General features: G+C 36.5%; 1 protein-coding gene across 1 annotated transcript in view; it reads right to left on the minus strand.

Annotated features, from left to right (window-relative positions):
- The window catches only part of POU6F2 (POU class 6 homeobox 2), a 593,519-nt gene extending 576,951 nt beyond the window's left edge, over positions 1–16,568 (minus strand). The window contains exon 1 of the mRNA XM_049781867.1: positions 16,467–16,568. Within this exon, the coding sequence (XP_049637824.1) occupies positions 16,467–16,568 (102 nt within the window). The remainder of the gene's footprint in view (positions 1–16,466) is intronic.
- Between the last annotated feature and the right edge of the window lie 1,460 nt (positions 16,569–18,028).

Consider the following 18,028-nt stretch of genomic DNA (forward strand, 5'->3'; position numbering starts at 1 on the left):
ACCTCCCAGGAGTGATCCATGAGCATAGAATCAGGAGTAAGCTTTGAGTATATGTGGCCAAGAGTGGGCCCCAAAACCAAACTAAATAAAATTTTAAATATCAGACATTATCATTTTCTTATTTTAAAGAAGCATAACTCACTAAATAGATTGTAAATATAACCTTTTTGATATTAGGTTGAGAAATTTATTTGATAACGAATTAAAACAGATAACATTGCTTTCAAAGCACCAGAATAATCTCTGTATTCATTATATAATTTATGAATTTGCCTTTTCTATTTGTAAATACAGACAAACTGTCGATTTAATATAATACTTCTGTAGCGTTTTGTACTAACAGTTTTAAAACATGACTTGAATAATCTATATCCCAGACCATAGAAAGATGAAAATTATTCACAGTCAATTGATTTGCATTAAGTAAAACATTGCTGTACTATAACGCAATCTTTCCACTCTGAGTCATATTTGAAGAAATATATTTTAGAGGTGACAGAATGTTAGAAGAGTCATTTTAATGATAAACCTATACAACGATACTTTTAGGAAATCTGTGGAAACAATTGTATCAGATTCATCAAGATTCCCTTGGGTCATGGTCATGTGTTTGTTTGTTTTTTATTTTGTTGTGCTGAGTGCAAAAATTGAATTTAGATTATCACATATTCCAGGTATGTACTCTGTCCCTTGAGCTACTTACTCCCCTGGACTTTGTGCTTTCTGTTTTTTAATCACATCTTATTTATTTATTTATTTCACATACAACTTAATGCTTAATCAATGAAATTTCAGATTAACATGTCAGATTATGTTCCTTTATTTTCTACTCTTCTTTGATTTTTAATTTTGTTTTGTTTTGCTTTTAATGAAGCAAGATAGTTTTTATTGAATTAAACTTACTTAGAAAGATGCTACTAGAGAGAACATGGGCTTCTTCAGAGTGGAAACAGCAAGCAAACATAAAGAGAAGGGAGACACATGTTCAAGGAAGATGAACTTAAAAAGTCGTAGTATTTGTTTTTTAAGCTCTATTAAATATGACCACACACTTTTTTCATGTTTTAATATCAAACATGATGTGCAAAATATAGGCATCCAGTGGCTATTTGGGTGATGGCTATTTTTATTCAATACTGTATGAAATGAATAGGAAACTACAGATAAAGTCCTTTTCTTTTAGACTTTAGATATTATCTTTATGAAAATGGAGAAAAATAATATTCAAGGATAACCACATTTTCATATTTCAAAATGGAATTCAGGTTACTAGGGATGAAGCTCAGAGACCTGTGTCTCAGGCAGCACTGATTTGCAGTTTCCAGCAGCACAGCAGTGTGTGAACTTTTGGTGAGCTCCAACTAGTGTGTATAGGCACCACAACTGGAGAGTGAGTCCCCTGCAAAACAACACAAGTGTGTAAGCACTGAGACCAAGTGTCTATGATCCCAGATCATCACAGCAATATAGAGAGAAAGGAAGGGTAAAGAAGTGAAAAGAAGAGAACATGAAAAGAAATAAAAGTAGAAACAGAAAAACAATGACCGTCTCCAAGACAGGCAGAGAATTGGGAGGTGGGAAACCAGGGACATTAGTGGTGGGAAAATTGCACTGGTGAAGGGGGGAATGTGTTTAATGGCTGAAAGCCAACTATGAACATGTTTGTAACCATGGTGTTTAAATAAAGAAATTATTATTAAAGAAACAAACAAACAACTAAAAAGTAGAAACAAAGTCCAAAAGAACTTCTGTGACATGGGATGTTGAGAGGGAGCAAAATTGTCTAATTGTCCAAACTGTCCAATCTGTAACTCAAGATTATGGATTATTTTTAGTAAGCATTATACTGATATACAAATTAGACAGGCGAGTTATAATGCAAATTATAAATGCCTGATTTGTGGCCCAATTTTTCTCAGAAAGAGGAAGAATTGTTTAGGAAAGTAAAAGACACAAATAGATAGTAAGATGAAGAGTACACAGAGGTGGGAAACAAACTTTATTTTCTCTTCAGACTCACTCAAATTCCTAAATATTATTAGATTATCAATGTTATCCATATTTCAGATAGGTGGAAGGAAGAGAGGAAAGAAGGAAGGTAGTAAAAGATAAGAAAGAATAGAGAGAAAGAAAAAGAAACATGGAAAGAGAAAGAAAAAGAAATGGAAGTGTTTTGCAACATTGCAAACTGAGAACACAAATACTCAGAAATTAATTCCCCCCTTAGAAATTAATTTATTAATAGGATTATCAGCCTGAAAAAGGCTCTAAGAGATTAGCATCATTCAATAAACACATACACACACAATTTTTCAATCCTTTTGCTATAAATTTCTGACTATGTATTAAATGAGAAAGGGAAAGAGGTTATCGTTTAATTTTTTAATTTTCATTTCCTGAATTTTTAAAACTATATTAATTTCACTTGAGAGATACTGATAGAGTGAATTAAAATGCTGATTTTATACTAAATACTAAAATACTGATACTGTACAATACCTGTCTCGAATACAGGTGGAGGGGTGGGGGAGGAGGGAGATGGGGGCATTGGTGGTGGGACTGCTACACAGGTAAAGAGGGCTGTTCTTTTTATGACTGAGACCCAACTGCAAGCATGTTTGTAATTTTGAAGAATAAAGTATTATTAAAAAAGAAGAAAAAAGATCCTGATAGACTGCATTGAATTCACTGGCGAAGCTTAATTTAAAACCCCAATACCCTGGTCCTACTCAGATAAATTCTATCAGAGTTGCTGTGGTTGGTGATACATATGTTTTATTTTTATTTTTATTTTGATCATAATGGCTGACATATCTTTCACAGTAGTATTTTAGGTACATATCAACATTGAATCAGGGGAATACCCATCACCAAATTTGTCCTCATATAAGATTTTTAAACACTGCTTGGGTGGATCCCCAAAGGCAGACTTAAGATTTCTTGTCGAGGAAAACAGTGAACTCTTAGAATGTCTGTGTTCAAGTCTTCCTACTTTCACTGTCTTGCATCATGGCTCTAAATAAGATGCAACCTCACTGAGCTAGTTTCAACTTGTATAAATTGGAATGATGATTTGTCCCTATTCCTCATGGTATGGGTCTCAAAAGATGATATGAGTGTCAAGATAGGTTTTTGTGATGTGTTGTTGAGACCATGCTGTGAGCTTCAGGTAAAGGAGGAGTTAGCTACTTTTAAAGAAAGTATATATTGGTTAATCCTAGATTGATTAATCTAGAAAAGAACAGAAATGAAGAGAGCACAGCCTGTCTATCCAACATTCCTTAGACCAATTCTAGGAATCTAGACAGTGAAGTTCAGCACACATTTTTATCTCTTATCCTAATATTATATTAAATTAAATTTCTCCCCACTTTGTTTTCTTCTTTGCATATGTGGTAAAGATAAGTGAAACATCCTTAAAGAAATGTAAAACATAACTTTTCACATTCTCTAAAATATTTAACTATTATGTGTTTTACCTACATTACCCCAAACCCTAATTTAATTGAATTTGAGGCTTATGTATAATTACTTTTGGTTTGGCTTTTCTCCTGACTGCATTGCTTAACCTATGAATCGTATTGAAGGATTGGTCTGACAATAAGAAATATAGAAAATAGGAATTTAACTGACATTAATTATCATGAATTTCTCCTGGTCTTTTTTTCACTAATCTAGGTATACTAACTGAATCATGCATAGAAACATATATCTCTGTCAATTATTTTAATAAATAGCATTGATGCCCATGAAAGAAGTAAGTCAGGCATTTTGTTCAGCTGAGTGGGTAGATTAGAACAAACAGATTTAAAAATCATCAAGTATCTGAAAACTAGATCTTTATGACATTATCTTTGTTCTTATTCTTTTAATTCTAAATATAGTATTATGATCTCTATTGCCATTTTAAGTGGTTTTCTTATTCAATATATAATATATAAATGATAAACATCTATTCTTGTGGCATAATACTTTTATAATACTTCACTTTTAACATTATACTTTATTATCTCTTGGAGATAATTGTGTATGCTTTCTTTGGCAAAACAGGCTGAATTTATATTTTGGATTTGCTGGGTTTCTTTAGGTCACACCTATCTGTGTTTAGGGCTTACTCCTGGCTCTGTACTCAGAGATCACTTTCAGTGGACTCAGAGGACATCATCAAATCGAGATTGGTTTTGTGCAAACCAATTTGTAACTTATCTGCTACACTATCACTCCAGCCCCAAAGAAGGCAATCATCTTTACTTGTAATGAGTTACAAAGACTTAACATTTTTTGAAAATAAATGTATTTACTGGCTAAAAAATATAGGAAAAAAGATTCAGAGTGATATCGCAACTGGTAGGGTGTTTGCCTTGCACCTGTGGACTAAGGTTTGATCCCCTGCATCCCATTCAGTTCCCTGAGCCTGCCAGAAGTTATTTCTGAATGCAGAGCCAAGAGACCCCTGAGTGATGCCAGGTATGGCCCCCAAACAAACAAACAAACGAACAAAAAGAAATATTGGGAGAGATGGTGGAGATCTATTTGCCATAATATAAATTGTTCAAGAAACAGTTAAAAAGTAGGGACCAGAGTGATAGCACAGTGGTAGGGCATTTGCTTTGTATGTGGCCTACCCAGGACCAACCTGGGTTCAATCCCCAGCATCCCATATGGTGTCCCCCCCTTGAATCTACCAGGAACGATTTCTAAAAGCAGAGCCAGGAGTAACCCCTGAGAGCCACAAGGTGTGGCCCCAAAACCACTCCACACCCAAAAGAATAAAAGAGACAGTTAAAATTCAGATCAAGTTTTAGAATTCTATGCATCCTATGAATCCACTTGGGTTATAAAAAGATTTTATTTGTGAAATAAAAATTTCCAGGTTATATAAGATTATTAGTGACGGTTATATTGTTGGGAATGAAATTATGGTGTGTTACTTTACATTTTTCTATTTTGCTATGTTGTTGAAACTTTACTCCTGGCTCTGCTCTCAGAAATCACCCTTGGCAGGCTAGGGAGACTATATGACATGCCAGAAATGGAAGCCCGGCAAACGCCCTACCGCTATGCTATCATTCATCCCCTTTCATCAAGAATTTTACAATGCTTCTAGGGTCCAATAATTTTACTTCAACCATGCACTGAATTCAGATGATTCTCAGTATCTTAATTTTTTGTTATCGTATTTAATAGATAATAGTAGAAAGAAAAAACAATCCTGTGTTTCAGCACGCATAGGAAGTAGCTATAAAATAAAAATAAAAAATGCAGAAGAGGGGGAGGGAGTCATCTGGGGACCTGAGAGATAGCACTCCCGGTAGGACATTTACCGTATTTTCTGGCATATAAGACGACCTCCTAATTTTGCAGTTAAAACATAGGTTTAAGCCTTTATTCGCTGTATCAGACAGAACGTTCCTATGCTGCAACTGTATGTACCACAGTGAGCCAATCACAACAAGCAAAGGTTCAAAGGTTATACTGTAATAGACTTCCTCTCTGACTCTGGCCAATCTGAGCAGGCTTTTGACAGTGTAGATTCAGGTCCAGAACATTGTCTAATTTGCATGCATAAAAAGCCTGCTTGGATTGGCTGAGTTAGAGAGGTGGTCCGAGCAGCCTTTCAGTGATTGGTGCAGGATCGAGTTGGAAAATTTGTTTTGTGGCAATATTCAGACAATTTTCGTTTAGCAGCATATTGAAACATTTTCGGGATATACTCGGCATATAAGACGACCCCCGATTTTCGGTTGACATTTTTTTTGTTTCAAAAATCGTCTTATACGCCGGAAAATATGGTACCTTGCATTGGCAGACCTGGATTCAACTCAACATCCCATATGTCTTACTCACCATCTCACCACCTCCCACCCACACCCACTAGCATGATAATATTAATAAGTGAGAGAAGGAGAATGTCTGTTTCGAATACAGACAAGGGGGGAAGAGAGAGATAAGGGTGAGTATTGGTGGTGGGAATGTTGCATTGGTGAAGGGGGTGTCCTTTTTATGACTGAAACCCAACTACAATTATACTTATAATCGTGGTACTTAAATAAAGATTTTATATTTTTAAAAAATGCAGGTGACTGGAGTGATAGCATGGAGGCAGGGTGTTTGCCTTGCATGCAGAAGGATGGTGGTTCAAATCCTGGCATCCCATATGGTCTCCCATGCCTACTATGGGCGATTTCTGAGCACAGAGCTAGGAGTAACTCCTGAGTGCTGCTGGCTGTGACCCAAAACAAACAAACAAACAAACAAAAAATAATGCAGAAGAAAAGTTCCTGCGTGGGTAGAAAATAATCAGAAAGATAGCGGCTGGAGAGATAGCACAGTGGTAGGGTATTTGCTTTGCACACAAAAACTACCCAAGACAGAAGGTGGTTGGAATCCTGGCATCCCATCTGGTCCCTCGAGCCTACCAAGATGAATTTCTGAGCTCAGAGCCAGGAGCAATCTTTGAGCACTTCCGGGTCAGGGGGGAAAAAGATGGTTTTAGGTGACTAGATATTAAATAATTGAGTTTCTTTAGGGTATATATTTAAGTATATTCCCTTATCTTCATTTCAAACCCAAATTCTGTAATTCCTAGAAATTTAAGCAAAAAAGTCTGTTAAATAAACTTTATGCATTTGATATCAATATTTTGCACAGAAACTATTACTATCTGGAATATGAGCAAGACTGCTAACTTCTATTCCCTGAAATCTTTTACTATTACAACAAACACCTTTTATATTAGTGACATTATAAGTATACTAAGAATTCTGTGCACTTAAGAATGTGCAAAAGCACACTTGGTTGCAAAACATTGGAGTAAAGAAAATGATCATAGCAGTGATTTACTTTTCATACCCTCCAACACCATGTGCTCTGAAATTGTGATAAATTTTCATAACTCAGGGTTCTCCAATCATAGCTAGATTTCCTCAGAATATCGCATTTTCCCAAATTTTGACCTGGGGCCTTTCATTCCACAATCATCACTTCTTCCTCCCATTCAACTAGCATCTTGTCAAATCTGGCTGCAAGATTAAGTTTCCTGATTCAGAATCCAATATTATAACCCTACAGATATAAAAATTCAAGATGGAGCCATGTTTTGTTTCTTGGTTTGTTTTTCATGAATAAAAAAATTGTTTTGACCCAAAAATAGCAGTTTTTTCTGCAGTCATGAGGAACCATCAGTACGAATACTAAATACTGATGTTCTTAGTTTTATTTCTGCTTATTAGTTTTATTCATTAACTATCACTTATTAACTATTTTAGCTATTTATGAACTATTTATCATTAACTAGTGTTTTAATTCTCTACAAAAAGAAGAAAAATACTTGTTTTTAAGGCAACTTAAAATTTATAAAATTAAGTAACTTTTCCCCCCTCCTTTGCAAGAAGTTCCCAATGCATGCCAAGACACCCTCTTGTACACCCTCTTGATCTTCTCTTTTTATAGAAATATAAGTGAAGACCTAGTTGATGTCTACCTTCTCCCATATAACTGACAGGAATTGGGGATTTCTGATATTCATTAATATGTATTAATAAGTGTATTTGCCTCTCACTCTAAAAATAAGTCTGTTTATACTCAAAATTGTCACCACTTCTGGTCCCTCAGCAAGGGTAATTCCTGAGCACAGAGCTAGGAGCAGACTCTGAGCAACCCCGTGTGTGGCTCCAAAACAAAAACAAAAATAAATGGGAGTCTACCTAAGCATTTGCCTGAGTGTCTTCTCTTCACTCCCTCACGTTGGGATTATTAGATCTAGCCTCTTCGGACCTAACATTTGGCGAGCCAGCCAGGAGGCTCTAATCTGTCCTTATGGGGTGGTGAACTGGCAACTCTCAGTAGGCTCCTGATTTTGTGTTTTTGTTGTGTGTGTGTGGATGTGAAGTGAGTTTCTTTAGTCTTTCAGTGTTGTTTTCGGTGATGAGAAATTCAGACTGAGAGGTATAATAGAGTGGCTGAGGACTTGAGGTCCCCGCCTGACAAGGTTCCAGGAGGTAGCGAGTTGACAGATTCTGGAGCTATCAGCCACCGCCCTGGAGGCGCCCAGGTGCTAGGCAGAATGGCGGGGAGACATTCCTGTCTGCTAGATTAAAGCCTCAGTCTGAATAGAGATCTTTTATTAGGTAGGGTTTGTCTTTTGTTTTGTCTAATTTGTTTTTATTGTTCTTTCATCTCTCACGGAGTTGAGAGCATTTGTACATTATGGGGCAGCAGCAGGCAACAAACACCCTTGTCACTAACCTTGAGTCATTGGTCTGAAGTAAGGAACCGGGCTCAGAATTGCTCTCTGGTAGTTAAGAAGGGCAAATGGCAGACGTTTTGTGCGGCTGAGTGGCCAACCTTCCAAGTAGGATGGCCAGCCGCTGCTCTTTTCACCTTTCCTTGATTTGCAGAGTGAAAGGGGTTGTCTACTGAACTGACCTGCATGGCCATCCGGACAAAGAACCCTACATTCTTATGTGGGAAGATCTCTGTGTTAACCCCCCTAATTGGGTGTGCCCCTTTCTTCCACCCTATAAACTTGATTTGCAGCGTCCTCTGGAACCTACCATCCTTCCCTCAAGGCGGGAGACATACTGAAGAAGAAGGGGGGAGGGGTAAAAGACCAAACACCCAGGAGAGATCCACCTGCGGTGTCCAAAATTTACCCTGATATGACTGATCTCCTTCTCTTTGATCCTGCGCAGCTCAAAACGATGGACCGCCGGTGGTAGAACCCTCTGCTCCCCACCTTCTGCTCTTCTTCCTCTGCAGGATTTACCTAGACCCTGGGAGATGCCTCTGCCCCCATCTCCCCCAATCTCTTTACCCCCAGATGAGTGCTGGCCCAGTGGCCCCACGGCAGAGATTCACAGTAAACGGAAAGGGCTCAACAATGATGGCCTGCCTATTATGCTTCTGAGACTGGTGGGGCCAATGGTGGATGATGGGAGAGGGGGGAAATGCCCACTTTGCAATATTGGCCCTTTTCCTCTTCAGATTTGTATAATTGGAAATTCAATCACCCCTCTTTCTCTGAAAACCCTACTAGACTAACAGATCTTTTAGATTCCCTAATGAACACCCATCAGCCGACCTGGGACAATTGCCAACAGTTGCTCCGCACTCTGTTTACTAATGAAGAGCAGGATCGAATCCTGGCTGCAGCTGCAGCTTCTGCAGAAGAAATGTTATGGGTGTCGATGGCATAGTGACCATGCACCCAATGTCATCGATGACACTTTCCCCTTGAGAAGACCTAACTGGGACCCTAACACATTTGAAGGTAGGGGGTATATGTCCACCTATCACCAGACTCTCATGAGGAGTCTTCAGGAAGTGGCTAGAAAGCCCACCAATTTGGCCAAGGTAAAAGAGGTGTTGCAGGGCCTGGAGAGCCTCCCTCGATATTCCTAGAGAGGCTGATGGAAGCCTATAAGAGGTACATCCCTTTTGACCCCACTGCAGAAGCGCATCAGGCATCAGTCATTATGGCCTTTGTGGGGCAGTCGGCTATTGACATTAGGAAGAAACTCCAAAGATTAGAGGACATTCAGGGAAAGACACTCCAGGATCTTGTAAAGGAAGCCGAGAAAGTGTTCAATAAAAGGGAGACCAAAGAGGAGAGAGAGGAAAGGATAGAGAAGGAAAGAAGAGAAGAAGGGGAAGGAATGAAGGGAAGCTGAGGAAAGGGAAAGAATGTCTAGGGAAAAGAAGGAAGAGCAAAGGGAGAAGAGATGTAATCGAGAGCTGGCTAGAGTCCTGGCTGTAGCGGTAGATAGGGCTGGCACAGGACAGCGAGACAGGGACCTAGACCCCAGAAGATGGCGTGTGCTCAGTATGCTCACTGCAAGCAACATGGACATTGGGCCTGTGAGTGTCCCCTCCCACCCTACAAACCACGCCCGGCAAATGCCTTGGCCCTGGAATCTGAATTGGGGGGTCGGGGCTCCAACCCCCTCAGGGAGCTCAGGGCTAAATTCAAAGTGGAGGGGACCCAGTAGACTTTGAACTTGATATGGGAGCAGTATACTCAGTTCTTAAGAAGCCCCTGGGAACTCTGTCCACCAAGCAATCCCTGGTTCAGGGAGCAAGCGGGAGCAGTTACTGACAGTGGGCAGGGGCAGCCGTGGTAAGTGACCATGGTATCATATGGTCTCAGTGCCTAAAAGAAGGAAATTCAGCCCAAAAGGCAGAACTGATAGCCCTTGAAAAGGCACTAGAGATGGCTGAAGGGCAGAGGGCAACCATCTATTCTACACTGACAGCTGGTATGCCTTTGGGACTGCCAATGTTCATGGTGCCATCTATCAGAGACGGGATTTCTAACCTCCAGAGGAAAGGAGATTAAGAACAAAGAGGAGATTTTAAGACTCTCACCAGCCTGATTCGGGCATGGTGGTGGACCCTGACTGGCCAGAATAAATGGGAGTCTACCTGAGCATTTATTTGCCTGAGTGTCTCTTCACTCCCTCACATTGGAATTACTAGATCTAGCCTCTCTGGACCTAATAACTATATTCTTTACATTCCAGATGTCAATACATTTTTGTGCATTTTTGACTTTAGGAAGTGAGACTGGAAGATGTGTGTATACATATTTTTTCTGGCATAGTCCAATCCACTACCATCTCTGGTGGGGGAAGGGGAAAGATACTGAAAATAGATTAAATTTAGAATATTCTGTTGACCTTTTATTTTTCTATTGTTATGGTTAGGAAAATTCTGCTAAAGAGAATAAAGTTCCAGTTCCACAAGAATCATACTAAGTATCAATAGCTATTCTCTGTCTTTTGAAGATTCCTTCATATCAGAGGGTTGTAAAGCTAGTGATAAAAAAGCTGTTTTACAAAATTCGCCAACTTAAAAAAATAAGTGTTTTAAAATCTAAATATTTCCCTTCCATAATCAGAAGTGGTTTTAGAACTCAGTTAAATACTATTATTTGCACATTAAGTATAAATGATTTTACTTAAGAAAAGAGTTGGCCCTGAAATAACAATATAATCTTTTATAGCTGCAGTAAAGAAAATAATTCAAGCACAGAGGAAACTAGAAAGGTATTTTATCAGCTGAAAATTAGATAATTTTATCATGTTGTACAACTCAGAACAAGAAAATAATAGAAAGTAAATGGATCTTATTGAAATGTAATGACAGTTCCTCAGAAACGCTTCTTCTAAGATTTCTGAAGAAATGTACAAAAAGCAAAATTGCTACAAAATTTTATTTCTATTTTAGATCAGCTAAAGAAATATGAAGCAACAGAGCAATTTACACAAGATTTAAGACAAGACTTGTATCAGTAATTTTCTGTTTGATATGCATTTAAGAGCCTCCTAAAAAATAAAAGAAGCCAAAGAACATAAGCAAATGCCTGAAATTATATTTAGAGAAATTGTATCTACCAACTATAACTTTGGTTATAAAATGTTAATTAATTTTGAAGTTGTTAGACTAGATTTTCTTAGTGTTCAAAATATGACCTAAATTTATACTTTTGCATATATTTCTTCATATTGATATTTTATTTCACAACTCTACTTTCAATTAAGTATTTAAAAAAGAACAATCCAAAAAATTTCACAATGCAATTGGAAAGTAGAAATTTTTAACAATTGCTAATGTAATTAAATTATAATTTTTGGTATTTAATAAAGATGATGAGGCAAATGCTATTAATAAAAAATGGCCAATGGAATATTAACTTGTGCCACTCACCTCCATAAAAGTGCTATAGATTATATAAATGGGAAACATAACATACCCAATCTTTCTCTATATACTTCATATTTAAGGGTATAAGCAACTTTTCCATGGTCTCAATCTGTGAGTCCAAAAGCTTTAGATTCTTAAGTAACAAAAATGATATTTTCTTAATTAAAATAAGTTTCAATAATAAATCTTTGAAACCAAATTAATTTCAAGACTTGATTTCATGTACAAGTCATTTATTATAATTATTAAAATTTACAAAATTAATACTAAATTACTGCAGTATTAATATGTTTTTAGTCTTTATTTTAATAAGCAAAATGAGCTTTATAATGTAAACACCTGCTCAGATAGCATGCTAGAATTTAGTTTTTAAAAATTTAAGGTAGAAAAAGCTGAGTTTATCACATAGAATATATAAAGCGAAGTGAGTATCTAAAGTCCATATAAAATATATAATACAAATTCAATATTAACAAGCCCTGCCCACAAAAGGAATGGCAGCATTATTTTTTTATTTTTGTATTCAATAAAAATTCTTAAGTAATTTATATTTGTCTCTAATACTCTGAAAAATTTACTTTCAGTTAAATCAAACAGTAATAATCTGGCATCCTGGGCCTGGAGAGATAGCACAGTAGCGTTTGCCTTGCAAGCAGCCAATCCAGGACCAAAGGTGGTTGGTTCAAATCCCGGTGTCCCATATGGTCCCCCGTGCCTGCCAGGAGTAACCCCTGAGCACCGCTGGGTGTGACCCAAAAAAAAAAAAAACAATAATCTAGCATCCTCCAAATATGTGATATGACAGTGGTGTTTGCCTTACAAGCAGCTGATCCAGGACCTAAGATGGTTGGTTCGAATCCCGGTGTCCCATATGGTCCCCGTGCCTGCCAGGAGCTATTTCTGAGCAGACAGCCAGGAGTAACCCCTGAGCACTGCCGGGTTTGGCCCCCCAAAAAAAAAAAAAAAAAAAGATGATTGTATGAGAAAATACAAACATAATGAGACACTGTTAAGCTGAAGTTTTCTTCTGAGCTACTAGTGTACACACAAAGCATTGCCTGAGCAATGGCATTTGTTTTCCAGTAGGTCACTTCCAAACACTTGAAATTGTCTTAATCTATCTTAAAAGCAAAAATAGACCTGTTTTGCTGGGAAGAATAAAAGGCAGATCCTTTTGACTACACTATTATACTATTAAACATGGATTTCTCACATTTTTCAAATATTTAGGAAATGTCAACCAACAGTCCCCATGAGTCCTTTCTTCTAGCAGTGTCTCTCCCATTTCAGCAAAATCTTAGGTGTGCTTGATAAATATTTCCATTGAATTTTCTTCATCTAATTGCATGTCTAACAAATAATTCATAACCTGTGTTTTATAATATTTGCGGAGAAACATGTAGCCAACTCAGATTCTAAACAAGATGGTAGATTGGCCAAGGGTTCTTGGAGATCAGCACTGCCAGAAACAGGATTGGACACAGTAACCTGTCTGCACTAGCAGTGAGCAAAAAGGAAAAAGGAGGTCTGTAATACTGGTGAACTAATCTGTCACTCGCAAACTCAACTTTGCAAAATAGAAAAGATGCCATTAACATTTAATGGCCAGACGAGGTAGAACTTCCAGTCTTCATTTTTAAATAATTTTCGCATCAAGGCGCAGAACCTGCATAATTCTTCAGTTTCAACTGATTCCAAAACCATATAACAATACCAATCTATCCTACTGTAAAGGGTGGAGATGCTTGCTACAGATAGTTCCCCAAACCATAGGAATGAACCAAAATTTTTTATCCTAATTGACTAGGTAGGAAGTTTCTCCTTAAGCTTATTTGCTTATTCAGAGGAGAAATCCTGGTGGAAAGTCATATGTGAGCAAGATCTGTTTTTGTGGGACCAGTACATTGTCATGTGCTGAACCATGGCCAGCAACATAGAGAGAGCTACTCTTCCCTTCCATTGAAATAATTATTTTATATTAGATTTATATTTAAAAATTAAAAGATCAGGTTTTGTGAGATTCTTGTCAGTATTCTAAATGGAAAATATTTCATTTCTTCCACCCAAACAAAGCCTTTTAAGAATAGAACTCAGAATAGGAAAGAAAATGATCAAAATAATGATCAGTCCAGTATGTATTAGAAAAAAAAATACACACAAACACCTGCATTTTCAAAGGGGGCTGTTTATACCTGCTGAGTAGGTATAAGATGACACTGAAATCAAGAGCTAAAAACATGAACTGTTTCTATATAGCTATGAGAAACTGCAAAGCAATACAAATTATTCTCATGTTTTGTCCTTATTATCTCTCCTTATTTGTCATTATTTGAGTGAATGTTCTTATCTGTACTATATAAATAAAAGAAAATAATTTTAAACTATGAGATATCTTTCTTTCATATCTATAGATATGAGTTTAATTAGCACTTCTAGCTCATTATTTGCATATGAGACAATTTGTTACCTTTCATTCCTTTTGATTACTTCATGTTTCATTTCTTTACAAAGCATTTTTAGTTTGTATATTTTTAGTAAAAAAATTTACAACTTTAAGAACACCTGCTTTCATAATTTATTAGCTTGATACATTATCTGTCTTATTTTTTAGGCAAATAATGATGAGAAAAAAAATCTTTAGAAAATATGTGGCAACTTTGATGCGACTATTTACAAATCATTAACAACAGATAGTTTCTGGACACACAAATCTTCAAAATTACTTAGAGTACATATAAATGCAGTACATATAAAATACATATAAAATACAGAACTATGTATTAATAATAGCCAATGACAAATTCCAGAATCTGGTATTCATGAAGTGTAGACTGATTCCTTTTTAATATTATATTTATTAACCTTTTAGAATCACATAACTCTGCAATTATTTCCAAGGAACGACTGACTAACAAATTAGAAGCCTCTCTCTTATTCTTTCGTCAGGCTTTGATTTTCTAACTAGAGGAACATACGTAAAAATAAACCCTATATTATAGGTGGGATTAAAATAGTCATTTGACATGTACTAAAGCTATACTATGATACTAGAAGACAGAACATGCTTCCAAACTAAGAAAAGTTTTATTAAACAGGGTAAGACTGCTATAAGGAACTCAAGTTTAATTTATACATTAAAAGATTTTCTATTTTAACAGGTATTTATTGATTTATTTAATCTCACTAAAGGCCCCAATTATTTTAGCTCTATTTTATATACTTAAAGGTATATTAACATATGTAAAATCAATACATACTTAGCTTGATAAATATATGCCCGAAGACTTTTACTTTATATATGCATAACAAAAATCAACTTGAAAGTTTTCAAAAATATTGTTCTACTGAAACAGATATCAGCTTCTTTTAAAATTGTGTGAGCCTGTAGAAGCATGGTATTATATATCTGACATTTTCCATCTAAAAATACATTATGAAGCATGCTGGTATTAATAAACCATGTGCTTTCAGAGCCATAAAGTGCTATGCTATAATTTTGTTGAACACAGAGTAGATGATATATTTTCTACCATGCTAGAAACAAACAACAATTTTTATATCATCATCTTGCCACCTGATTTTGATTAAAGTATGCAAAAAAACTTTTAGGAGTTTAGCAATATTTGCAACTATATCCTGATTCATGAGTTAACAGTTCATAAGTAAGCACAGACAACTTAGGAAAAATTTGGTCAAAATACATTATAAAACAACAAGGAAAGAAATCACATAATTTTTCTTTTTCTTCACCCCACCCCCACTCTAGCCAGAAAAAAATCACCCTTCCTTTGCAGCAGGATACTATCTATCCTTTCGCCACTTCTGTTATTTGAAGGCAAATGACAATACAATGATGCTTTTCTCTTCTGATTTAGCTCACAATGCAAATATTTACACACACACACACACACACACACACACACACACACGCACGCACGCACACGCGCACACACACAACCTACCTACCCGTTTAAGAGAAATCACCAAATGCAAAAAGCAAGACTCACTGACCCATTTGGAAGACAAAGACGACAGAACAGGAAAGCTCTAAAAATCAGCTTGGGAGGCCTCTGAGAGAGATTCTTCTGGCATTTCATCACAGCAGACCCAGACCAGTTCACCTCGCTGGATACAGGGAGGATGAACTAAATAGAGCTGTTTATTAAAGCTGTTGTGCTGGATTGCATTAGGAAGCTCCAGCAGACCACCTGGACCTTTCAGATTGTGGCAGTGTTTAATTTGCAGCCTGTCCCTCCGCAGCAGCCAACACCACTACTACATTTTCCAGGCTCAATCACACATTATCTGGGTTAGAGGTAAAGGCACGTGGATTTATATACTTATATTTTCCATCTAGACAGGGAAAGAGAATATGGTTGAAATAAAAATCCAGAGTAAAAAAAAAATTTGAACTATTACCTAGGGATTTGATTCTCTTCCCCATTTCAGGGATCATGATCTCAACAGAAAATACATTCTTAAAAATTATTTTTAAAAAATAAGCAGGCAAAATTATCAATTCAATTTAGTCTTTCGTATATTGGGTATATTTTTCAATTTTTTGTGTATAAGCATAGAGAGCATTGAAGTTTTGAGCTGAGGTTTTCTAACTAGATTTAATGGGTGCCTTTTGCTTTCCCACTTTCAGCACTGCACTGGCAGGTAGTGAAGATACTGGTACTGTAAATATGAGTTATGTGAATCATATGGTAAGACCCTTCTGGAAAAAAGGGGGGGGGTTTGAGAAATGGCTGACTCCATACCTGACCAATTACAGCTTGCATGGTCCCCGTGTCCTGCTGGGCTGGGAGATCGCAGTCCATCAGATGTCTTTGAAAAGGAGAATGGGGGTTTCTGGCATGCATCTGTCAATCAACTTCTGCACTCACAACCATCACCAAAAGCAAGGGGGGGAAGTCAAGCTGCTCCACCAAATAGGATGAAACCGTCATGTGACCTCCGGCAGACAAGAACACACACTCACTACCTCTATAGAGCATAAGAATTTTCTGTAGATATGAAATGACATTGACAAATATCCAATACCAAGTAAATAAAGTGAGACAAACAGCTATTCACCAAAGACAAAACAGTGGCTGTAATTTTCTGCTTAAGGCTTAACAAATCTGTAAGACCTTTTTTTTAATGCACTGAAAACCTATGTTTCAAATGAAAACAAATTATTTCATGTTATAATTGAGACTTTGACTACTACAGTATTATAAAAAATGTTCAATAATATATTTCCCTATCTTGTAAGCTGGTTCTAATAATTTTATTTCAATAAGTATTTTGTTCCTTATATGACCCTTGATAGTATGCAGTCATCACTGCAATTTTATATAATATCCCCTTTATAGACAAATTCAAAATGCTAACTATTGCATAATACAGATACCCTAATGTTTGGGATCGAAAAATGAATTCATACAAGCATTTGTGAAAATTGACTGCCAACTCAAATATAAAATATTCAAAGAGTGTAAATAGTAGTCACCTAACTTTCATCTTAATAAGGTTAAGAAATTATTTACTTGGAGCGTGTCTAAATTGATGTAATGTGATGACAAATATCCAACCTTCTTTCATTTAATTTAGGCTGCTTGGTCCCACAAGTGAATTGTTGATGGTTGTTGGTTCAATTCTAGTAAGCTTCTGAATGAGAATATAACAGTTTTATTTATCATGGTATTTAGATTAGAATCTGCTATTCAAGACAACTCTTGAATATTCTAAAGAGATATTCCAAAGTTATCAACTGGCATTTGAAACCACAATAATATGTATTAATTTTATGGCCCTGCAGTTATTATCATGTGCATTTCTCTGCTTTTTAAAGGATTGGTGATTAGTGGAAGTTTAACTTTTAAAGAACATTATTTTACTTTGTAGGACTTTTTGAACTGGATTTTCATTGCAGTCTAACAACTCAAATTCTGCAAATTTTCTGCATGTCATTGAAAATCAACACTTACCCTGATTTACAACCATTCCATCACTTCATTCCTCTTTTTATTTTTTACTAGTAGTTCCTAATTGTCTTATCTTTCCAAAGTTTCTCTTTTATTTAGTTCATCTCTCTTTCCTACACAACACAGACGAATGAAATATATGATGCCTGTCAGCTATAAAGAAAGTTGAAATCCTGCCATTTACCACAACTGGAATAGGCGTAGAGGGGATTGTGCTTAGAGAAATAAATAAGCCCTGCCGTGACGTGGCGGCGAGAGAATTATTTGTTTTTAAATACAGAAAGAAAAACGTGGCTTGATTAAAATGGGGGTGTGCTTTTACGGTTTAAAATTAACAGTCAACGGGAGGGCGC

Source organism: Suncus etruscus, chromosome 10 (assembly GCF_024139225.1).
Source record: "Suncus etruscus isolate mSunEtr1 chromosome 10, mSunEtr1.pri.cur, whole genome shotgun sequence".
Taxonomy (NCBI): Eukaryota; Metazoa; Chordata; class Mammalia; order Eulipotyphla; family Soricidae; genus Suncus; species Suncus etruscus.